General features: G+C 43.4%; 1 protein-coding gene across 2 annotated transcripts in view; it reads right to left on the reverse strand.

The window, feature by feature from the left end:
- The window catches only part of LOC126236893 (ATP-dependent RNA helicase DHX33), a 140,958-nt gene that overhangs the window by 87,459 nt on the left and 30,943 nt on the right, over positions 1–22,556 (reverse strand). For both annotated transcript variants that reach the window (XM_049946532.1, XM_049946533.1), the window contains one exon: positions 17,772–17,904. In XM_049946532.1, coding sequence (XP_049802489.1) covers positions 17,772–17,904 — 133 coding nt within the window. The remainder of the gene's footprint in view (positions 1–17,771; positions 17,905–22,556) is intronic.

Genomic DNA, 22,556 nt, shown 5'->3' on the forward strand with positions numbered 1-22,556 from the left:
ATAGATTTAAGTGTCAGGAAGTCGTTTCTGAAAGTATTTGTATGGAGTGTAGCCATGTATGGAAGGGAAACATGGACGATAACCAGTTTGGACAAGAAGAGAATAGAAGCTTTCGAAATGTGGTGCTACAGAAGAATGCTGAAGATTAGATGGGTAGATCACATAACTAATGAGGAGGTATTGAATAGAGTTGGGGAGAAGAGGAGTTTGTGGCACAACTTGACTAGAAGAAGGGATCGGTTGGTAGGACATGTTCTGAGGCATCAAGGGATCACCAATTTAGTATTGGAGGGCAGCGTGGAGGGCAAAAATCGTAGAGGGAGACCAAGAGATGAATACACTAAGCAGATTCAGAAGGATGTAGGTTGCAGTAGGTACTGGGAGATGAAGAAGCTTGCACAGGATAGAGTAGCATGGAGAGCTGCATCAAACCAGTCTCTGGACTGAAGACCACAACAACAACATAACACAATCATTCACCTAGCTTCGGACAAGGAGGTGTTTAAGTGTGTACTGCAATGCAAGAATCCATCTTTGGTTGAGGTGTAGAGTATTGCCCAATCTTTCAAGGTATCTCGTGCTGCTGGGGATCAGATTCAGGCTTCGTGTGACATCACAGTAGTGGCTCCTGTTTCTGGTCGTTAGTCATCAGTTAGTTCTTGGGGGGAGGATGATGTGGCATCAGTACAAAATGCAGCCTCCATGCCACACTGGACATCAAAACGCCAAACAACAACAACAACAACAACAACAACCATAGCAGCAGCAGCATTCTTATCTTGCCCATACTGTTTCGTGTAAGATGACAGGGCTGCGTACCGTAAGTGCTGGGTGACTTGCAACAACTGTAAGAAAAAAGGACATATAGTGTCTGTGTGTTGTTCCCAGCCCTGCAGATAGGGATAGGGATGTTAAGTTGGTGTCTCTAGTACTTATGAATAACAACAAACTGTTTATCAAAGTGCAAGTAATGAACAAGTGGACATGATATGAATGTCAACAATTTGTTTGGTCTGGATGTTTTCAATGCTTTTGGTTTTTCCATTGTAGATAACGTGCACCTCATTTCTGACCATGTCCCTTACCAGTGTAGATTCTCTTGTTCTGAGTCTCATCTCTTTTTCAGATGGGATAGGTTGTGTCACTAATTTTACAGCCCACATTACCTTCAAACCTACAGTGCACCCATGCTTGTTCCAGGTGCGTCCTACTCCATTGGCTTTGCTCAATCAAGTGAAATCAGAATTGGACTGGCAGATGTCATTAGGAATCTTACTGTCTGTTATGTCTAGTGAGTGGTCTACACCATCGTGGTAGTTCACAAAACCAAATGGTCAGCTTCGCCTCTGCAGTGACTTTAAAGTTTTTGTTAATGCTCAATCTATCACTGCCACCTACTCTTTGCCCCGTCAGGAGAGTCGTTGGCCAGACTCAATGGAGGGCCAGTTGTTCTCTAAAACTGATTTATCTGAAGCTTATCTATAGGTTCCATTGGTTGAGGTTTTAAAAAGGCCCCTTCTGATTAACACTCCTATCAGGCTGTACCATTATCAGTGCCTCCCATTCGGTGTGACTAACACCCCTAAGATTTTTCAGCATTTCTGGAACAGCTGAGAATGTCTGTTTCAGATTGCATCAACTATCTCAATGACATCTCCATGATGGGTGCATCCATGGAAGAGTATTTATGCACGTTATTCACAGTCTTACATACTGTAGGGTTGACGTGCAACTTGACCAATGTCACAGTACTGCCTCGTTATTCTGAAGTCAAAGAACACCAAGCGTTTTTAGGGAAGATTGTCTGCTATCATAAATTCATTCTAGGTGCAGCCAAGATGGCCCATCCTCGTTACAAATTGCTCCACAAGGATGTCCTTTCCAGTGGACACTGGCCTGCAAACTCACGTTCACACTTCAGAAACCTAAATTACATTCTGCTCCTTGTTTGGGTGCCTTCCAAACTGGGCATCACCTGCTCTTGGCAACAGACACCTTTCAGTATGGCCTTGGGGCTGTTCTTGCACACTGCTATGAGTATGGTTTCAAACATATGATAGCTTATGCTTCAAAAACACTCAACTCCGTTCAGCAGCGCTACTCCCGAGTTGAAAAGAAAGTGCTTGTTAACACCTGCACCATCAAAAAGTTTCACTTGTTCATGTACGGGTCTCAAGTTCCACATCATTACTGACCACAAGCCTTTGGTTTCATTGTTTAATCCTTTTGCTTTATTGTTTGACAAAGCAGCACATTGCCTCCATTGTTGGGCCATGTTTTTGCCTCGCTACAATAATTAAATATATTTTCAGCATACTGCACAGCATGCCAATGCCGACATGCTGTCTTGGCTTCCAATGGTGCCAGGTCCACTTTTGAACAGAATGAGCTCCTTTGTTTTCACTTAATTGTTAAAGCGCATCATACAGTGGAAGGGTTTCATATTATGGGTTCCCAATTGCAGCTGCTGTTGTTGCCAATTCGGTTTTGCACCTCGTTCAGCATGGTTTGCCAGATAGGCCTCCAAACAGTGTTTTTGAACCTTTACATAACTATTTTGCCCTCCATCATCAGCTTTTGGTTTTTGATGGTGTTGTTCTCTTAGCTAATGACAGACTGTCTCTCAGGGTTGGACCCCTTGGCAGGGGTCCCACCCAACTAGGTTGGGATGTGCTTCAGCAATTACATCAGGAACAATCGGAGGTCTCTTGCATCAAGTCACTGGCCTGTCAATACTTGTTTTTGCCTGGCACTGAGGATGACATTGTGCCTCTTGTTGCAGCCTGCACTCTGTGTGCAACACAACAAGCGGTGCCATGAGTGATGCTTTCTGTATAACCACATTGCAGCATCCTTTGGAATGTGTCCATGTTGATTTTGTGGGTCTCTTAATAAATTCTTACTGGTTGTTGGTTGTCAATGCTTTCTTGAAATTTCCATATGTTATCCACTGTCCTTCCATGTCAGCTGTGGTTACTGTACAGGCCCTCTCCAAAGTTTTTTTCTATTGAAGGATTGCCATCGACAATGGTCCACAGTTTGCGACTCAGATCTTCCGCAATTTCTGTGCCCATCAAGACATTTGCCACATCACTGCTCTGTTACACCCCCAATACTCAATGTCCAAATGAAGAAGTAATTTGTGGACTCTTAGAGGGACACCACCTTGATACACTTCTTGAGCTCCTACAGGTTTACGATAGTTCGGCCGAGATGCTCCATAGTTGCCAGCGATGTACTGTCCTGCCCATTGGCACGGCGCTGGCATGGTTTGTTCCTGGCTCCATGGGATTTGGCCACCCTCCGAACTGGATTCTGGCAGTGGCCTCTGTATGGTGCACACCAGTGAGGGGCTGGTGGTGCACCACCATGATCAGCTGCATCCTCATACCACAGCAAAGGCCATGGATCTACTGCCGCAGCCTTCACCTTCTCCCTCAGTGCCTGTCCAGGCCTAACCGCACGTCCCTGCTGTTGGGGCAGACCTGCCCTCTTTGTGGATATCACCAATTCCTGCCTCACCTCTGGGGTATGGTGCCTGGGCTATGTTACCAACCAGCTCCGTGATGCTTCATTGCCACCTGTGCTTCTGCCGCCAGCTAGGCCGGCACTGTAGGATCCTTCACCATGAGCATCCCTGGTGCCCCCACCTGAGTGGCCAATGCCTTCAGTATCGCTCCACCAGGACCCAGATGTTAAGTTGTTACCAATGCCCCTAAGATCAGTTGTCCCTTGTGTTACTTTGCAGGGGAGGGGGTGGCATGTCTATGGCTGTGCACCTTCTGCCCCTACTCACCAGTTCTGGTCTGGAATTCCTTCCATCACTGCCGTACTCACCTGCTGTGGAGGACATGGATGTGGCAACAGTCATCCCAATGCCTGCATCAGTGGAGTGATCATTCCCCAAGAGGTGCTATAACCCTGTACACTCTTGGTTACATATCATGGCACCTGTCTGCCAGCACACTGCACTCAAATACTCTGTCAACGGCATCTCCATGGGCTTGCCACCTGCAACTCGTGCACACAACATGACACCCGTTGTGCCATCTATCTGAGCTCTCTTCTATATAAGGACAGCATGGCAGGTGACCATCCTCAGTTGGTGTTCTATGGCTTATGGTACCGATTCTATGTTTGTTGTTTACTTGAATACGGATATATAAACTTCTGTTCTTTGTGACTGCACTACTGTGTCTAGCACTACAAAAACCACTATCTTTAAACAACCTCTTACTATTCTGTGACTAGTTTAGGTCATTGCACCCACCAAGTCTGTTGCTTTCCACATAGAGAAATTTGTGACTTTAAATATTTCTTGAGTACTTCTTTGAACCCAGAGACATGATGATTCATATGCTTTTATGTTGAGTAGAGTGTTAAATATGGTGCCAATTACAGTTGCTGTCAGTCCTATAGGTTAATCTACAATATAGTAGTACACCTGTCTTAGTCCTCCAGTCTCTGCATTGTAGCAATATTCAGTTCAAGACAAATGAAAGAATTCAACATGATAAACGAAGTAGAGTAACAAGAAAAGCTTTCACTCAACACTCAACAATTTTCTTGAGCATGAATTTGATGTCAGCAGGCAAGGAAAATTTTGCTCTGAAACTTTCTGTCACTCATCTTTATTTCACTGTGACTTTGTTATGCCTACTAAACAACACCCCCCAGGGGCTCAGCATTCATTTGCTGAGTACGGGCTTGGCGACCCCGGGGTCCTGAGCTGGGGACTGGTCAGCGCCGCCAGTCTCCTGTCACCGTAACCCCTGGACATGCTTCAGCGACCACCGCATGGCGCGGCGGTGGAATGTTGTGTGCTGCAGGGAATGGTAATCTTGGCTTGACCGCCTGGATTGCGAGGAAGGTAAACCTCTATAAAAACCCCTCAATCTTACGGTGTGCTGCGCGCCTATAAGATGTATGGCTGTTGGGGTGGAACAGTCGCAAGCGGGCAACCTCTGGGGCACCTGCTGCGCCCCAGTTGTATAAGGCTTACCTAGGCACGCGGGGCTCTGTCTAGGTGGACTTCTAGTTCCCTAGCTGCTCGTGGGACCGAGATGGAACCCTTGAACTTTTATTCTTCTCCTGCCAGCAGAAAGGGTGGACCGCTGGTGGGTTCTAACACCCAATCCAACAAGAGGGCTCGTGTAGCCAGTCCTCCTGATTCAGGTAGTAGTAACAGAATGCATGCTGCTTCGCAGAATGTGTTTTTCATAATTAAAAGAAAAGATGGGAGTTTTGAAAAAGTTTCGCCATTTTATATACAGAAGGGCTTAGAAGGTATTGCTGGCACATTAAAATCTGTAAAGCGCTTGCGAAATGGCACCTTGTTGGTTGAAACATCTAGCTTCCAGCAAGTCCAGAACCTTCAGAAGGCACAATTTCTTGGGGAGTTTGCGACAGAGACTGAATTTCACAACACCTTGAACTACAGCAAGGGTGTTGTGACTTGCAGAGATCTCGTTGACATTCCCCAAGACGAACTGAAGGCTGAATGGTCCCGGGAAGGAATTGTCGACGTGCAACACATTATGAAACGGGTGGATGGTGCTCTCATAAAGACTGACTCATTTATCCTTACATTTAACACCACCAAATTGCCAGAGCATGTGAAGGCAGGTTTCCTACGTCTCAGTGTACGGCCTTATTACCCCAACCCCATGCGGTGTTTTAAATGCCAACACTTTGGACACACTACTCTCGGCTGTAGAGGGGAAGCCACTTGCGGGAATTGTGGTAAAGCCGCCCATGAGGGAGTTGGTTGCTCCTCTCCTCCCAAGTGTGTAAACTGCTCTGGGGATCACCCTGTGTGGAGTAGGGAATGCAGAGTTTTCCTTGAGGAACGGAAGATCCAGGAACTAAAAACTACAAAACGCATCCCGTATGGTGAGGCGAAGAAAATCTACAAGTCCATGCAGCCGCCCACGTTCGCTGCTTCCTTTTTTTCTGTTCTCAAACAACCAGTCTTGAAAACCGATGCCGCTACACAAACGGAGGTTGCTACTGTCAGCACTAGCACCTGCGCTTGTCAATGTACGTGTGCTGCTGCCGTTCCTGTGAAGCCTGCTGCTCCCCCCTGGCCTTCTGACCAGGCCGTGGTAGCTGACATCATGGAACTTCCTGCCCCTTCCCGGGTCCAGTCTTGTGCACTGCCCAGCGCTGCTACACCCCCTACTGCTTCTGAGGTTTTGGCTCCAATGCCACCTCAGGCCAGAACATCGAAGCCAAAGACAAAGGTGAAGACTCGCCCACTAAAGGAGACTGCAGTTATACAGTCTCCTGATGTGGATGTCATTCTCTCTGACGTCTCTCTCGACTCCTCTTCTGAGGCGATGGAGGTTGATGTCAGACTGGGGCAATCATCTCGCCCCAAAACTGAGCCTCCACCTGTTGTGGGCTCTCCTCCCCAACAGAAAGTGAGGATGAAGGTACTCCCACCCTGATAGATGGCTCCCATTATACAGTGGAACATGAATGGATTCCGGGCACATGTGGAGGAACTGAACCTCCTAGCACGGCAACGCCCCCTGTGCTTGTGTTTACAGGAAACGCATTTAAAACCATCTGATGCTCCTGCACTAAGGGGCTATACGTCATATCGCAAAGATGACCTGACTGGAGAAAGGGCCAAAGGCGGAGTCACTGTGTTTGTCAACAATGACCACCACTCCTCTGCTCTCCCCCTGGATACTGACCTGCAAGCAGTTGCAGTTGAAATTCATTCACCTTGGAGGCTTACCGTTTGCTCCCTTTACTTACCCCCTCTGGATGCAATGACCTTAGATGCTCTCACAGATCTTATCGACCAACTCCCTCGCCCATTTCTCCTCCTGGGAGACTTCAATGCCCATCATGTCCTGTGGGGCTCCACTTCTCTTTGCGCTCGAGGTCAAATTTTGGAGAGCCTCCTAACATCTCAAGTGTTGTGCATCCTCAACACAGGTACTCCGACTCATTTCTCTACTGCTACAGGGTCATTCTCAGCCATTGACCTATCTTTCTGCTCTCCAACCCTCACCGACTCTGTTCACTGGGAGGTCATTGATGACCTTCATTCCAGCGATCACTTCCCTATCCGCATTCATCTCCTGGATGGTGTATCGCTGGAGCAGCGGCCACCATCGTGGATGATTGGCAGGGCTAACTGGCTACTGTTCACTCGGTTGGCTGTCTTTGACCGCCACAATAACGTACAGGAATGGGTGGATCACATCACGCTTGTGGTCCATCATGCTGCTGACCTGTCCATACCACAGTCTTCTGGCACTCCTAAGTGGCACCTTGTGCCTTGGTGGACAGAAGAGTGCCGTTCAGCCATCCGGGACAGGCATGCGGCTCTTCGCCGATTTAAATGCCGCCCAACAGCGGTCAATCTTACCGCCTTTCGAATCGCGAGAGCCAGGGCACGCCGTGTCATTAAAGAGAGCAAGAAAAGGTCATGGCAGGAGTTCCTGGACTCCATCAACCGTTCCACTTGTTCCACAAGAGTATGGGAAGCCATCCGGAGGATTTCCGGTAAACATAGCCATTTACCAATAGCTGCTGTCCTGAACCAGGGATGCCTCCAAACGACACCCAGAGCCATTGCTCAGACGCTGGCAGAGCATTTTGCACAAAGTACTGCCACTGCAAATCAGGATCCAGCGTTTCGTCGCTACCGTGCGATTGTCGAAAGAGCGACCTTGGACTTTCGGTCGAACAGTTCTGAGGCCTACAATTCCCCTTTCTCCATGTGGGAACTTGAATCGGCACTTACTGAGACTTCTGACACTGCACCAGGTTACGACCGCATCCGGTACTCCATGCTTCGACATCTGCCAGCGGTGTCAAAGGAAATCCTCCTCGAATGTTTTAATCTCATATGGCAGACAGGAGTGTTCCCTACCTCGTAGAAGGAGGCAATTCTCATCTCTCTCCTCAAACCAGGAAAGGACCGCACATGTCCCGGTAGTTATCGTAGTATCGCCTTGACAAGCTGTGTCGGAAAGACCCTGGAACGGATGGTTAACCAGCGTCAGGTCTGGCTGTTAGAGACCAGACAGCTCCTTAGCCGCTTTCAGTGTGGATTCCGAAAATATCGGTCCACGGCCGACAACCTGACCCTCCTAGAGGCGGCTATTCAGCAGGCTTTTCTCCGTCAGTATCACTGTATCGGTATCTTCTTTGATATCAGTAAGGCATATGATACTACTTGGAGACACTGTATTCTTGCACAAATGCATCAATGGGGCTTTCGTGGCCGCCTCCCGATTTTCATTCGGTCTTTCCTGTCTCAGCGGTTTTTTCGGACCCGCGTTGGTAACACACTGTCCGATCGCTTTGAGCAAGAGAACGGTGTCCCCCAGGGCAGTGTTTTAAGTGTTACCCTCTTTGCCATAGCCATCAACAGTATAACGTCTACAGTGAGGAGTCCAGTACAGTGCTCCTTATTTGTGGACGACTTTGCTGTTTTCTGTTCCTCCTCCAGTGTTGCAACCATGAGCCGTCAGTTGCAGCTAACAGTGCGGCGGTTAGAGGAGTGGGCTGCAAAGACGGGTTTTCGGTTTTCTGCCGAAAAGTGTGTTTGTGTTCATTTTAATCGTTCTCGTCATCTTTTTACTTTGCCTGCCTTGCATATGGGGGATACTGTCCTACGTTTTAGAGACACAGTGCGGTTTCTGGGCCTAATTTTTGACTCCAGGTTGTCATGGCTGCCACACCTACGTGACTTGAAAGCCAGAACGCTGAAGGCACTGAACATCCTCAAGTGCCTCAGCCACAGGTCTTGGGGCACGGACAGGGCGCGTCTCCTACAGTTTTATGGAGCGTTTGTGCATTCACGGCTGGACTATGGGTGCACAGTATATGGGTCAGCGAGGCCATCTTATTTGCGGATCCTTGACGCTGTTCACCATGCTGAGATCCGACTGGCCACGGGTGCTTATTGGACCAGTCCCGTACCCAGCCTCTGTGCTGAGGCTGGCGAACCGCCACTTACCATCCGGCGGCAGCTCCTGCTGGTGCGCCAGGCTTGTAAGTTTCTTGCAGCTCCCAGATCGCCTGCTCACCATCTTGTTGCCCATCCACCTCTGGACCGCCTTTTTTCCCACCGTCCCCGGGCTACGTTGCCGTTTGGGATCCGTGTGCAACGTGTACTAGAGTCCCTCGGTGTGGAGTCTGTACAACCCCAAATCCAAGGTTTTAACCGCCTGCCACCCTGGTTACTGAAGAAGCCCGGAGTGATTTTAGATTTATCGCAGTATAAGAGAGATTGCACTCCTGCCACCGTTTTTAATGCAGCATTTTCTGCCATTTCATCTGAGCACCACGACTATGTAGCTGTTTTTACGGATGGGTCGAAACAAGGGGATTCTGTTGGTTGCTCAGTTGTTTTTCCATATCGTGTCCTCAAGGTCCGACTGCCTCAGACTTTTACTGTCTTTGATGCAGAATTGTTTGCGATCTTGCGGGTACTGGAGCACATGAGACATTCTTCCTCTCCTAAATTTCTTGTCTGTTCCGATTCACTCAGTGCCCTTCACTCATTGCAACATTTGTATGCGGCAGACAAAATTGTCCAGACCATCCAGGATGCCCTCCTCCGACTACAGCGACTGGGGAAAGTTGTAGCTTTCTGCTGGGTTCCGGGGCATGTTGGCATTGCTGGGAATGAAAGGGCAGATCTTGCAGCCAAGGAGGCGTGTCTCACCCCACAAGTATCTCAGTGTGCTATCCCCTTGCACGCACTCACATCGCTGTTGAGCTCACGGGTCATGCGTCGGTGGGAGGATGAGTGGCTGGAAGTGACTGACAATAAGCTCCGTATAGTCAAGCCCACAACGCGTGTGTGGCGTACTTCCTTTCAGCCCCATCGACGGGATGAGGTTCTCCTCACTCGGCTTCGCATAGGCCACAGCCCTATGACGCATGGCTTCCTTCTCCGGCGAGAGGACCCTCCAATGTGTGGTGCTTGCGGCGTCCAGGTCACTGTGCGCCACGTTTTATTGGATTGCGTTTTATTTTCTGACCAGCGGGTCGCGGCTGACTTGCCAGCGGACCTGCCATCTCTTTTAGGCAACACTCGGAAGAATGTAGCTAAAGTTTTAAAGTTCTGTGCCCTGTCAAATGTTTTTACAAAGATTTTAGGGAGAGGATTTTAATTTGCTCACTGTGTGACAAGCTCGCCCATATTTTATGTAAGTGGCCAGCCAATAACACTTTCCTGTGACATTCTTGTTGCTATGTTTCCCTTTCCTTAGGTTTTACTTTCTTATGTAGCATTTTCCTTCTTTTCCTGCTTTCTTTGAGTGTGTGCTTTAGTTTTCTTAGGTCTGTCCACATTGGTTCCTTTTAATGTGTGTCAGGGCGCTGATGACCTCGATGTTGAGCGCCCATAAGCCCCAACACACCACCACCACCACCACCACACTAAACAACAGCTAAATTAAGACCCATAATGGAGCCCAATTTTGATAGCTTTCTTTACCATAAAGTCTCTGTGTAGCACTCTTGTCCATCCAAGATCAAATAAATGTTGCTGTCCAAGGTTTGTTCAGTGATCATGATTTATTCAGAATGAATTTTCACTCTGCAACATGGCTTGAGCTGGTCTGAAACTTTCTAGCAGATTAAAACTATGTGCTGGACTAAGACTCAAATTGGGACATCTGCTTTTTGTGGGCAAGTGCACTACCAATTGAACTATCCAAGCATCACTCATGACCCACTCTCACAACTCCACTTCTGCCATATCTTATCTCCTACTTTCTAAACTGCACAGAAAGTCTCCTACATGCCTACTAGCCCCTACCACTTGACTCACAGTTACTTTAATTGAAATACAGGTATGCTTTCTTGGCCACTTATGGATTCAGCCCTGTGGATCAATTCTCTCAAAACACTGCTGTGTTGCGCTGCATGGTGGTAGCTGGATATATATAAATACAAGTTAGAATGTATCAGTTTCCTTCATCATGCCCTGGTATGATATCTTGCTTGTTCCATACACCAATGTCAAAAATTGAAAGCAGATGTATTTCCCTGCCTACATGGTGAACCTTCTCATGGATATTGTTGGCGTGATCAACAAATTTATTCAGGAAATTCCTGCCATGTGGCCACATAATGAAGATTTTGTCAATATATCCACATAAATCAGTGGGTTGGAGTTCCGTGACTTCAGTAGCAACTGCCTCAAAATGTTCCATGTGTATATTCACTATTCCTGGGACATGTTGCACTGAAATTAAGAGTAGGCAAGAATGTGTCGAAAAATCTCACTGCTGGCAACTTGAAGTATTGTGCTAGTAATATCACAGAATCATTCGGAGGCACTGGGGGTGAATAATAAAAGTTATAGCAACACTCACCATCACTTCATCCTCGCAGGGTCAGATTCATTCAGAGAACAAGTGATGGCACACTGGGGTGCACTTGGTTTACTCTGTGGCAAACAAGTTCTTCAGAAGAGCAACTAATAACAAATATTTATCACGAATTCCTTGTATGTTGGTACTCCAATAGTATTCAGAGTTTCCAGCTGTGTCAAGTGGTTTACAATCCATGAACTTTCTACCATGTGTTCCTCAATACTTGTCAACTGATGGCTGATGTGTGGTTGCTGCTGTCACCCTTACATAGCACCACTACTGTGTGTGACATCATTGGTGCCCAGTCCAATGCCATAAAAGGTGATGTTTCGGTTACAAAATTGCAATTTCCACTTTGAACTTCCAATGGCCATGTCTCAAGCTGTGCTTAGATGCAGACCTCCACCCGTTTTGAAGGTGTTTTCAGAGATTTTGATCACCATCACTTCTTTTATGAGCCAACCCCAGAGACAATTTGCCCTTGTAATATTAGATGTTTTATCGAATTTGATTTGGTGCCGGTTATCAGATTACGCTCTGCCACAGCTGATTTCTTGGGATACAATAAATGGAGAGAAGGCATCATTCTTATGAGTCCTCAGTGAAATGATTTGCAAAATTTGTTGGTTATTGTAGCTGTTTTCTTTGAAAACTTTCTGTAAGTGGCTCAGTGCGTTTCGCAGATTTTCAATGCCTGAAACAGTTTCTGTTAGGTGCTCCACGTCCTTAGAACAGAACATTTCTGCTGTGGGTGCCGGTAGCATGCAGACACCAGTCCGGACCGACAGATTTTCGGTAAGCACTGTGGCTGAGACATCCGTCTGCTTTCTGGTGGACAGGTATGTCCAGGTATAGCAAGGAACTATCTGTCTCTAACTCCATTGTGAACTTAATGTGGTCATGGATATTGCCAATGTGATCCAAGAACTCTTACAGTTTGTCACGTCCATGAGGCCAGACAACAAATGTATTGTTGACATACCGATAAAAGTAACTAGGCTTTGCAGGAGCCGTATTAAGGGCAACGTCTTCAAGATACTCTATGAACACGTCGGCTATAAATAGAGCTAACAGGTTTCCCATCACAATCTTGTTCGTCTAGTTAAAATATCCTCCACCATAAGCAAGGTGACATTACTGTGAGCTTAAATAACTCCACAAAAGTGTCTTCAAGTTACTGGGAGAGCAGATCTATAGAGGCTTTGACGGTACTATACACGAATAGAGGCAACATCAAAGCTGACCATCATTTCTCCCTCTTGAAGATGCAGGCATTTGATTCAATCGAGGAAGTCGATCGTATTCTTTATGTGGTGTGGACAGTGACCAACATGCAGAGTAAGGAGGCCGGTCAAGTTTTGTGAGCCTGTGACTCGGCAGTCCAATCCTTGTCACAATGTCCCACACTGGTGTGTCCTTATGAATTTTTGAAAGGCCATAAAATGTAGGTGGTTGATGTTCCTGATGGAGGAGATTTTTAATGATACTCCAATTCAGTGAAGGCCACTTGAGAAGCTCCAACACCTTCTCCATTATTCTGGATGTTGGGTCCCATGATAAGTTTTAGTATGTCTCCTCCAGCATCAACTGAATCTTCACATCATAGGTGGCTCGTTTCATTATGACTGCTGCACTGCATTGTCAGCTGGCAGGACTACGATGAGAGGATCGTTGCACAGCTCGTGAAGGCTATTATCTCAGCTCTCATTATATCTTTCACTGGCAGCTCGGATTTTGAAAGAATACGGCTCGTTTCTCGACAAACTTCTTCTGGCATTTCATTGGGAATCTTGTGAACTGCTTGTTCTGCAATATTTATTGTGCCAGCAAAAGGGATACTACCTTATATGGTACTGGACTGTGCACCACTGACATCACAGGCGGCAGTGGCACTATATAAGGATGGCAGCAGTAACTGTATGTCTGTCACAACTTGACAATGGCCGAGGATTACTAGGTTGAATCTTGTGGACTATAAAGCAATTGATGCGACTGGAAGCCCGAGAGCATTTAATGAGTAAGATACTCTGGTCCAAACACCGCTGTAGACAGGTCAGAGAGCTAGGAAGCTTAGTCTTCCTGACCTACAGCTTCGGCAACAGTTTGCCACAGAAGAGTTTCTTCTCCTCATAGAGACAGTCAGTGGCAGCTCGCGAGTATAAATCCTGGGTGTTCATAGATTTTTAGATTCAGAAAACTTTGAGAGTGTGAAATTAATAGCACCTGCTGTATAACTGTTATGCTTATCAATGTGTTTATATAATTTCAGCCACTGCCAATAATAAAAACAATGGTGATAATATAATAATAATAATAATAATAATAATATGTATATCTTATCTAACAAAAAAAAAGAATTGTTTTGTGGAATTTTATTGTTTTGTACATAATTAAGTACAGTTCAGGACAATAATAAAATAATATGTAAGGTTTCACAACTCTCCACTCACATTTCTGTGTAAACGGGGGTTTTCGTGCTTTTTTATTTTTTCAGACAAATGTAGAAGATCCCTAGAAGATGTATTAGTCACATATTTACTTCCAGCAGAAAATGAGGTATTCTTAAGCTGCGCTCACACAACTTGTGCTAAATGTAGAGTTCCTTGTAAAATGTTTGCTTGCCGACACGCTTATCTGATTTCATCAATCGAGGGATCTGTTCTTGGAGGCCCTAGTTCCTTTGCGGCTAACTTTTCCTCGTAATTTACTTTCCTATTCCCAGAATGAGATTTCCAATCAGCATCGGAATGTGCACTGATATGAAACTTCCTGGCAGATTGAAGCTGTGTGCCATACCAGACTGAACTCAGGACCTTTGCCTTTCACGGGCGAGTGCTCTACCGACTGAGCTAACCCAAGCACGACCCATGACCCCTCCTCACAGCTTTACTTTTCTGTTAGCATTTAAAATAGATTCAACATAGTTCATATTTAACAGTTCACATGAAAGCCAATTCCCGCACAGTAAATAACCAACTCCACACACAAAGTGCTGTTTGTGGAAATAATTAAACTCAAGTAGTAATGTCTACAAGGTCTATCAACGTGGTCACTTGACTAGAACACAAATGAGGCGCTGAGATCCATAAGGGTCTCAAGCACAATTCGTAGATCCTACATTTAAATGAATCAGAGAAACAAGTGATACAGCTTTTTGTGAATTTTCATATATATGATGTGGGAATACATGCAGATAAACCACACTCACCAAAAATCAACAGATTTCAGAAGCATGAATAAATGCTACAGTCTCCCAACTGACGGTGACGTGCTTTCGACCCTTATGATTCTCATGCTCACGAGGGAAACTCCCCATCACATCCCCTCAAATTTAGTGGTAAGAGAGCCCAGTGGACAGCCCGTCAACAACTACACACAGATAAAGCATGAAAACAAGAAGAAGGTGTACTGCACTCTGTGTGTGTGTGTGTGTGGGGGGGGGGGGGGGGATGTAATAATAGATACAATGAACAGCATGGTGTCATGGTTAAGCAGTGACAGAATTGGACTACAAAGTGGACAAACCCATGTTCAAAACTCCATTGTGTCAATTTTTCTTTTTTTTTCTACAGTAGTATGAACAGTCCGCCCAAACAGTGATTTGTCTGTTCGTTGTATTAAAATTTATGTCTGTGTCATGGTGTATCGTCCATTTGCAACAGTGAGGTGTAAGGAAGACATCTACAATGAAAGCTGATTCTGTTCAACTACTCTAGTAGCAGCCGGAAGGAAGTAGCTTTCGAACTGGAACTGCAAATCATTGATAATAAGGCGACAAGTTAACCAAATCCTCCACCAAAAAACATGTTTGGTGTCTCATGCACCACATTTGTGACAGTGTGTGTGTCTCACGAAAGGAATCTCTTATCAATGCACCTAACTTCTATGCCTGATGAGTGAGTGAAATATGCCTCATTCCCTGATTTTGGTGTTCGTATCAATGTGAATGTGATCACTCCTGAAAAAATGATGAAAATATAACAGTTTGTCACATTAGCTGCAACAGATGAATGCAACAGTTTCACGAACACGCAGTTCTTTCTGTGCTCTATCAAAAATTACGTTTTTAATGTTTTTGAAATTGTGTTCATTTTTGGAAGTTTTGGCTCTTGAATTCCTTTGTTGTAACATTGTTCATGCATTTATTTGTTGCTTTAATTTCTGTGAAATGTCTACATGGCATCTTGTCTGCTTTCACTATTCATCACATTTACTTTCAAAGTAATGTATTCTTAGCACATGACTCATATTCTATAACTAATGTATAGTATGACACCTGTTAAGACTGCAGAAAAAGAACAAAACATTTCAATGACCAGACAAACAATTTATAATTTTGTGAAAAAATAAATTTAAAAAATTAGCATGAGAGACTTTCCAACATTGTTCATTTGCTTTTCAGTCTAACACCGTGACCACTTAATCACGGCACCATGGTTGTCCATGCAAATTTGATATTGTACTTTTTAAGCTTCAACCATTCGCTGTTTCTATATATATATATATATATATATATATATATATATATATATATATATATATATATATATATTTTTTCCACTGTTCAGTACACCTTCTTCCTGATTTCATGCTTGATATGTGTTCAGTTTTTGACAGGCTATCCACTGGACCATCTACCACTAAATCTGAGAGGGTTGCAATGGGGAGTTTCCCTGGTCAGTGCCTCAAATGGATTATTGTATCATAAACTTCATAACTTAATATACTATAACTCATTCAGAAACATACAAAATATGTTTACTGTCAGTACAACTTTAACATATACTGATGTCCGATCTAATTTTACTACAGAATGAATTACCATATCTGAGGAGCGTGCTACCATCTAGCAGGTTTCATGCTGAGCGAACGGGGTTAAAGTTTGTCGCAGTTTGCTACCACCTGGTTGTACTGACGTAAACTTCTAATTGAGAGGCAAGGACTAGCTGTGCATATCATCAACCGTCCATGTTGTTTATCAAATCCGTATGTTGTTTATCAAATCCTGTAAGGCAGATAGGTCACGTGAGGTGCACATGTGTGAAAGCTCCATAAAATGTGCACAACTGAAGGTGTGCTTGCGACTCTGATGCCAAGTTTCACAGAGTCTAGAGAAGCACTGGCGTGGTAGCTTTAAGCGCTGTATATTTAAGATTGCAGCTTCTATGTTACGATTGACAGCATTCAAAGAAAAAATTAACAATAAACCCGCAAGGTGTTGAAAGTTAGGGTGTTCACGTGCTCTTGGGCTCTTACACAGCAGCCGCCACTGGAGATAATACGCTCTCGTTGTCTTTCCTGGTGAGTTTAACTAATACAGTTTCCAGCTCAATGGAAAGGCACAAAGTTTTGATGGGGGGGGGGGGGGGGGGAATTCTCTCTGTCTTCTGGTGAAGTATCAAATCAGCATCTTTGTCGTCATTATGTATGTAAAGGTGGTACTAGGCTGTGAGTCATAAGTACCCAGCAAACCCTATTTGACAAACTCCCAACACATGGTGGAGTTCTTTTGAAGGAATGGTTAAAGAGAAACACAAATTAAGAAACAATGTTTTAAACCAAAGTAACTTCTACTTTTACTTCTAAAGCAACTTCTCGCTATAGGTATATTCAAGAGTACAAGAGTTCAGAAGAAATATAAAATCAAAACTATCTTAAGCCCGCCAAGAATCTGGAGAGATTGCACACAACTGGCATCTACAGCATTCAACGCAAATGCAAACTGTAGTATATCATATAGACACAATGCGATGTCCTGCAGCACTTCTTGGAAAACACCAGGAGAGTTTGCCTTGGACAAAAACTGAACTGGAGATCACAGTACACAGCTTAATGATACAAATACTGTCACTTTTGAATGGTTCAAATTGCTGAGCATGTGTAGTGGAATCTGGACCAGAAAATAAAGGATGCCATTAAAATTAGGAAAATGATGGCCTTGTAAATATAGACAGAGGATACCAAATTAATTGTAACCCAATGCTAGCTACAATACACTATGAGATTCCAATTTGACACCAGGATGTAAGATGGTGCTTGAGGCACTGATCGAAACATCACCCCTATCAGATGAACTTTATACTAGATCATCAACAATATCATAAAAAAGATTTTTAAACATGCTGCTTTTTACACGAAAGAACTACTTGATTTTGACATCACTGAATTGGGAGAAGATATTGACAGGAAAATTACCAGTGATTAGCAATGTCTTAAAATGTTACCTCTCTCAGACACATACAAAAATAAAAAGCTTTTTTAATATAATACTGATAGCACAGAATCAGAGAGCCTGCTAAAAGGCTAAGGTGTAATGACAGCTGTATGTTTCTGTTTGTTATTTCTTGATCTAAATTACATAGGTTTCTTTGGTTTTCAAATAATGAATATCGTACACTCTTAGCAGTTATTACTTACTTGAGTAATACCAATTCTTCCTTCTTTATCAAGTCTCTCTTCATGGATAAATTGTGGGATCTGAGTTGTCTTGCCACTTCCTGTCTCTCCAATAATAATCAATGTGGAATGTTTTTTAATCTCTTCCAGTATTCTGAAATAGACGTGAAAGGTCATAGTAAGGACAGTGGCAATCTGAAACAGACATTATGGCATGGCCTAAGTGCTTTTACCTGATACACCATTATAAGTATTACATTCTCTTCAAGAATTGGTTTTAATCTCTCTTTCTTTATAAATTAACTGTGTGCAATACAATTATAAGTTTCCCATTCATACACACACACTAAACTAATTTATTTGCCCAAAGATAACTTTATAATGATATCGGAATTATCGGCTTAAATATGATGTGTACAAACAGCTATGCAAAATTAGTGCACATGAACTTCACAGCATGATTGCTTTTCTATTAGCAGTACAAAAATATCCCTAACAAAACTTCATCCCATGCATATTTTCAGTAGGAAATGGACATCAAGGAATGGCAGATTGGTGACACTTTAATCACATTCGATGCAGCATAACAATGTTACCCAGTCAGACCAGTGGGAAGAGTCTTGTATCGCAATACTCAAGGTGTAGAGATCGATTCTGGGTCTAGGTTTATTTTTTATTAGCTGCTAATTTTGTTCTGCCCAATAATACTGTCGTATAAACTGATTTTTAAACCATACATGTCCTACAGTTACATAATTTTCTTCAAGGTGAAAATAACAATAATTGGTCAGACATGTCACAAACATTCATGAAGACTATTAGTCAGTTGAGCAAAATTTACTTGCTACACAGCTGAAGAACTGCGAATCTTATCAATGTGGAAATGTTAAATACACATACTACATGTACAGTATGAACGGTCAGATGTATTACATTAGCGACCTGAAAACAGTATAAATATACTGTTAGTGACAGTACATTTTTCACAAAACATATGTTATCTTCAGAGCAAATGCTCAAAGTGAACTGCCTGCATCTCCGAAAATTTAACGATTTGCTGGATCACGCTTCTCTGACCTCTTCACAACATAGCAGCATCCACACTTAGAACAGCAGCAAAGACACATGTATAAATTATTCACCATTCTTCGGCAGATTAGAATAAATGTGCTCCTTCTCAAGTTTTGGCACAGGGAAAAATCCAGGGATTTAGGTAAAGCAAATACAGAAGTCATTAAACTTAACTTCCAAGACTCATCCATTTACCAAGAAGTTTTTCTTAAATATCATCACACGTTCCAAGTTGTACAGGTGCACTATTACATTGCAAGCATAACCTCTGCCACACTTGAGGTGGAATATTTTACATGGTTCAGGCAAATGGTGAACTGGTCTGACAACAAGTAGCGATAAAAAATACTCATCACTCCAGTCCATGTGTTGTTTCTAAAACATGTTGTTTAAACTTATTGTTATATCAATACTGTGTAAAATGAGTGAGCCAATAAGAAATAATACTAATAATAATATTAATGTATGGAAATATATATTAAAAGCACTGTACTTATCAGACTGAATGTTGAAAAATATCATTACAGCTGTTACATAATGATGTTGACAAAAATAATAACAGAGTTCAGTAATTACCTTTGAAATGGGTTGCTAGCCCTAATGGTAACATAATGTACTAACGAAATGTAACAAGTACAAAAGTACTAAATGTGATGGTACTAACTGATAGAACTAATGGTAGCAGGGTATACTGGAAACTGGGTTAAAATGTAGAAGGTGAAACAGTGTGAAACAATACACTTACATAATGTGGCTATGTGATTTGCATGATTGTAGAAGAACTACTGATGAGAAATATGAATTCAGCAGTGGATGATAAGAAAAGCAGGGATATATAAAAAAAGAGAGAGACTGAATCTGTCTGGCTGTCTTCCTTCTTTTCTTTCTAAGGGTTATCGGGTATGAATGAAGATCAGAGAAGCAAAACTAATAATGTAGTGGAAAGAAAGGAGGTATGTAGTGCATGGTAAGAGAGCGGATGAATGTACAAAGTAAGGTGGTCTAATAAAAATAACTGTACTCTCATTTCTAAATTAGTATCAAATGACTGCATATGTTTTGTATGTCCTGCTGAAATTAGTGAATTACTATTAAGAAACTGTGTAACATACCAGACCGATAGAGATTAGCAACTGAAAGAGCTGCAATTACACCAGGAATAAAACTCTCCACCTCTAGTACACTAGGCCATCTGATGTTCCTGATTTACATAAGTGATCTAGGTGATAATCTGAGCAGCCCCCTTAGAATGTTTGCAGATGACGCTGTAATTTACCGTCTAGTAAAATCATCAGATGATCAATTTCAATTACAAAATGATCTAGTGAGAATTTCTGTATGGTGCGAAAAGTGGCAATTGGCACTAAACAAAGAAAAGTGCGAGGTCATCCACATGAGTATTAAAAGAAATCTGATAAATTTTGGGTATACAATAATTGCACAAATCTAAGGGCTGTCAATTCGACTAAATACCTAGGAAATACAATTACAAGCAACTTAAATTGGAAAGACCACATAGATAATATTGTGGGGTAGGCGAAACAAAGATTGCGCTTTGTTGGCAGAACACTTAAAGGACGCGACAAACCCACTAAAGAGACCACCTACATTACACGTGTCCGTCCACAGCTGGAATATTGCTGCGCACTGTGGGATCCTTACCAGGCAGGATTGACGGAGGACATCAAAAAAGGACAAAGAAGGGCAGCTCGTTTCATGTTATTGCGCAATAGGGGTGAGAGTGTCACTGATACGATACGCAAGTTGGGGTGGCAGTCACTGAAACAAAGGTGGTTTTCTTTGCGGCGAGATCTATTTATGAAATTTTAATCACCAACTTTCTCTTCCGAATGCGAAAATGTTTTGTTGACACCCACCTATGTAGGGAGAAATGATCATCATAATAAAATAAGAGAAATCAGAGCTCGAACGGAACGATTTAGGTGTTCCTTTTTCCCACACACCATTAGAGAGTGGAATGGTAGAGAATTAGTATGAAAATGGTTCGATGAACCCTCTGCTAGGCACTTAAAGTGTGAATCACAGAGTAACCATGTAGATGTAGATGTAGAATGGTAAACTCTACCCGTTGTACCAACTGGGCATCACTGAACTGAATGAAGATACTTGTGCATCTGATTAGAGCTTACCAAATAGACATCTATTTTGTACCGAAAATGTAGAAAACAGAATTTTGTTAAGAGACACTTTTGTATTTGCAGTGACTGCCACTTCATGTCATAGCTGGATATGAAAAGCAGGGCTCTCCTAGCAGTGGCAGCACTGTGTACTGCTACGATTACCTTGGTCTACCCATCCAAAGACATTAACAGCAACAACAACAACAATAGCCACAGCATGCGAGGAAGACTTGCCAGCTGACCAGGTAGGCTGACTTTGAGACGCTCGATACAGGGCAAACCATCAAGACCTGGAAGCAAGTCTTGCCTTCGGCCACCATCGTGCTTGAGCAGGTGTAAACACTATGTGCAGCCCTATTTAAACGAGCATGCAGGCTGCTACAGCCAGTTCATCTCATTTTGCTGTGCTACGCTGTTAGCTATGCCAACAATCGAGAATTACAAACACAATCCAAATTCTGGACAAGCATTTTTGTATATTCTATCTTCCACTATCTACACTTGGCTGTACTAACTGGATGCTAGAATTCTAGAAACACCCCCAGGTTGTGGCTAAGCCATGTCTCCGCAATATCCTTTCTTCCAGGAGTGCTAGTTCTGCAAGGTTCGCAGGAGAGCTTCTGTGAAGTTTGGAAGGTAGGAGACGAGGTACTGGCAGAATTAAAGCTGTGAGGATGGGGCGTGAGTCGTGCTTGGGTAGCTCAGTTGGTAGAGCACTTGCCCGCGACAGGCAAAGGTCCCGAGTTCGAGTCTCGGTCCGGCACACAGTTTTAATCTGCCAGGAAGTTTAATAACTGGACAATGTTTATCAGAACAGAACTTTGGCTTCTGAATTGTACTTTCATTTTTTCTTTTTGGTGTGTTTAATAAACATGTCAGTGATTGAGTCTTTCAATAACAGCACTTCTGTACCTGAATCAGAAAGAGCTGAACTAAATAGGAAATGGACTTGCATGTTTGTATATTCTATCATTCACTATCTATGCTTGGCCGTACTAACCAGACACTGTTTATCAGAACTCCACGAAGAAATTAGGGCAGTCTCTTGCCCTGGGTTTGAGAACCTGACCCTGAAGGCAGAGGACTCAACGGCAAGGAGAAACTACCCCAGTAAAGATCCTTAAGGATATGCAGCCAGAACAGACAGAAAGAAGGGAATCACAGTCCAGTATCTGATACGGGAAGAGGCCAAAGCAAGGTTGTCATTTAGTGACATCCTTGCAAAACTAAAAGTAATATAAAATTTAAAACTACGACAAGAAAAACAAGAACTCAATATAAAGTTGAAAAGCTAGAAGAATTAAAAAATAAATCATGAATTATGCTAGCTTAGATGTTGTAGGTGAATCAGAAAATGCCCTCTAAAGCAGTAGGAATGATATGCTACAAAGGAATTATCCAAATGGGAAGGAAATCAGTAGATGCGGTGTACATGTACAGATAAACGAATGATTACAATTTCAAAAAACTGGATGATCCAGTCAAGAGAAAGAGCTGCACAAATTGAGCAAATTACTAATGCATTTGTCCACCTCTGGCCCTTATGCAAGCAGTTACTTGGCTTGGCATTGATTAACGGATATGCTGGGTGTCC

This window comes from Schistocerca nitens, chromosome 2 (genome assembly GCF_023898315.1).
Source record: "Schistocerca nitens isolate TAMUIC-IGC-003100 chromosome 2, iqSchNite1.1, whole genome shotgun sequence".
NCBI classification, from domain to species: domain Eukaryota; kingdom Metazoa; phylum Arthropoda; class Insecta; order Orthoptera; family Acrididae; genus Schistocerca; species Schistocerca nitens.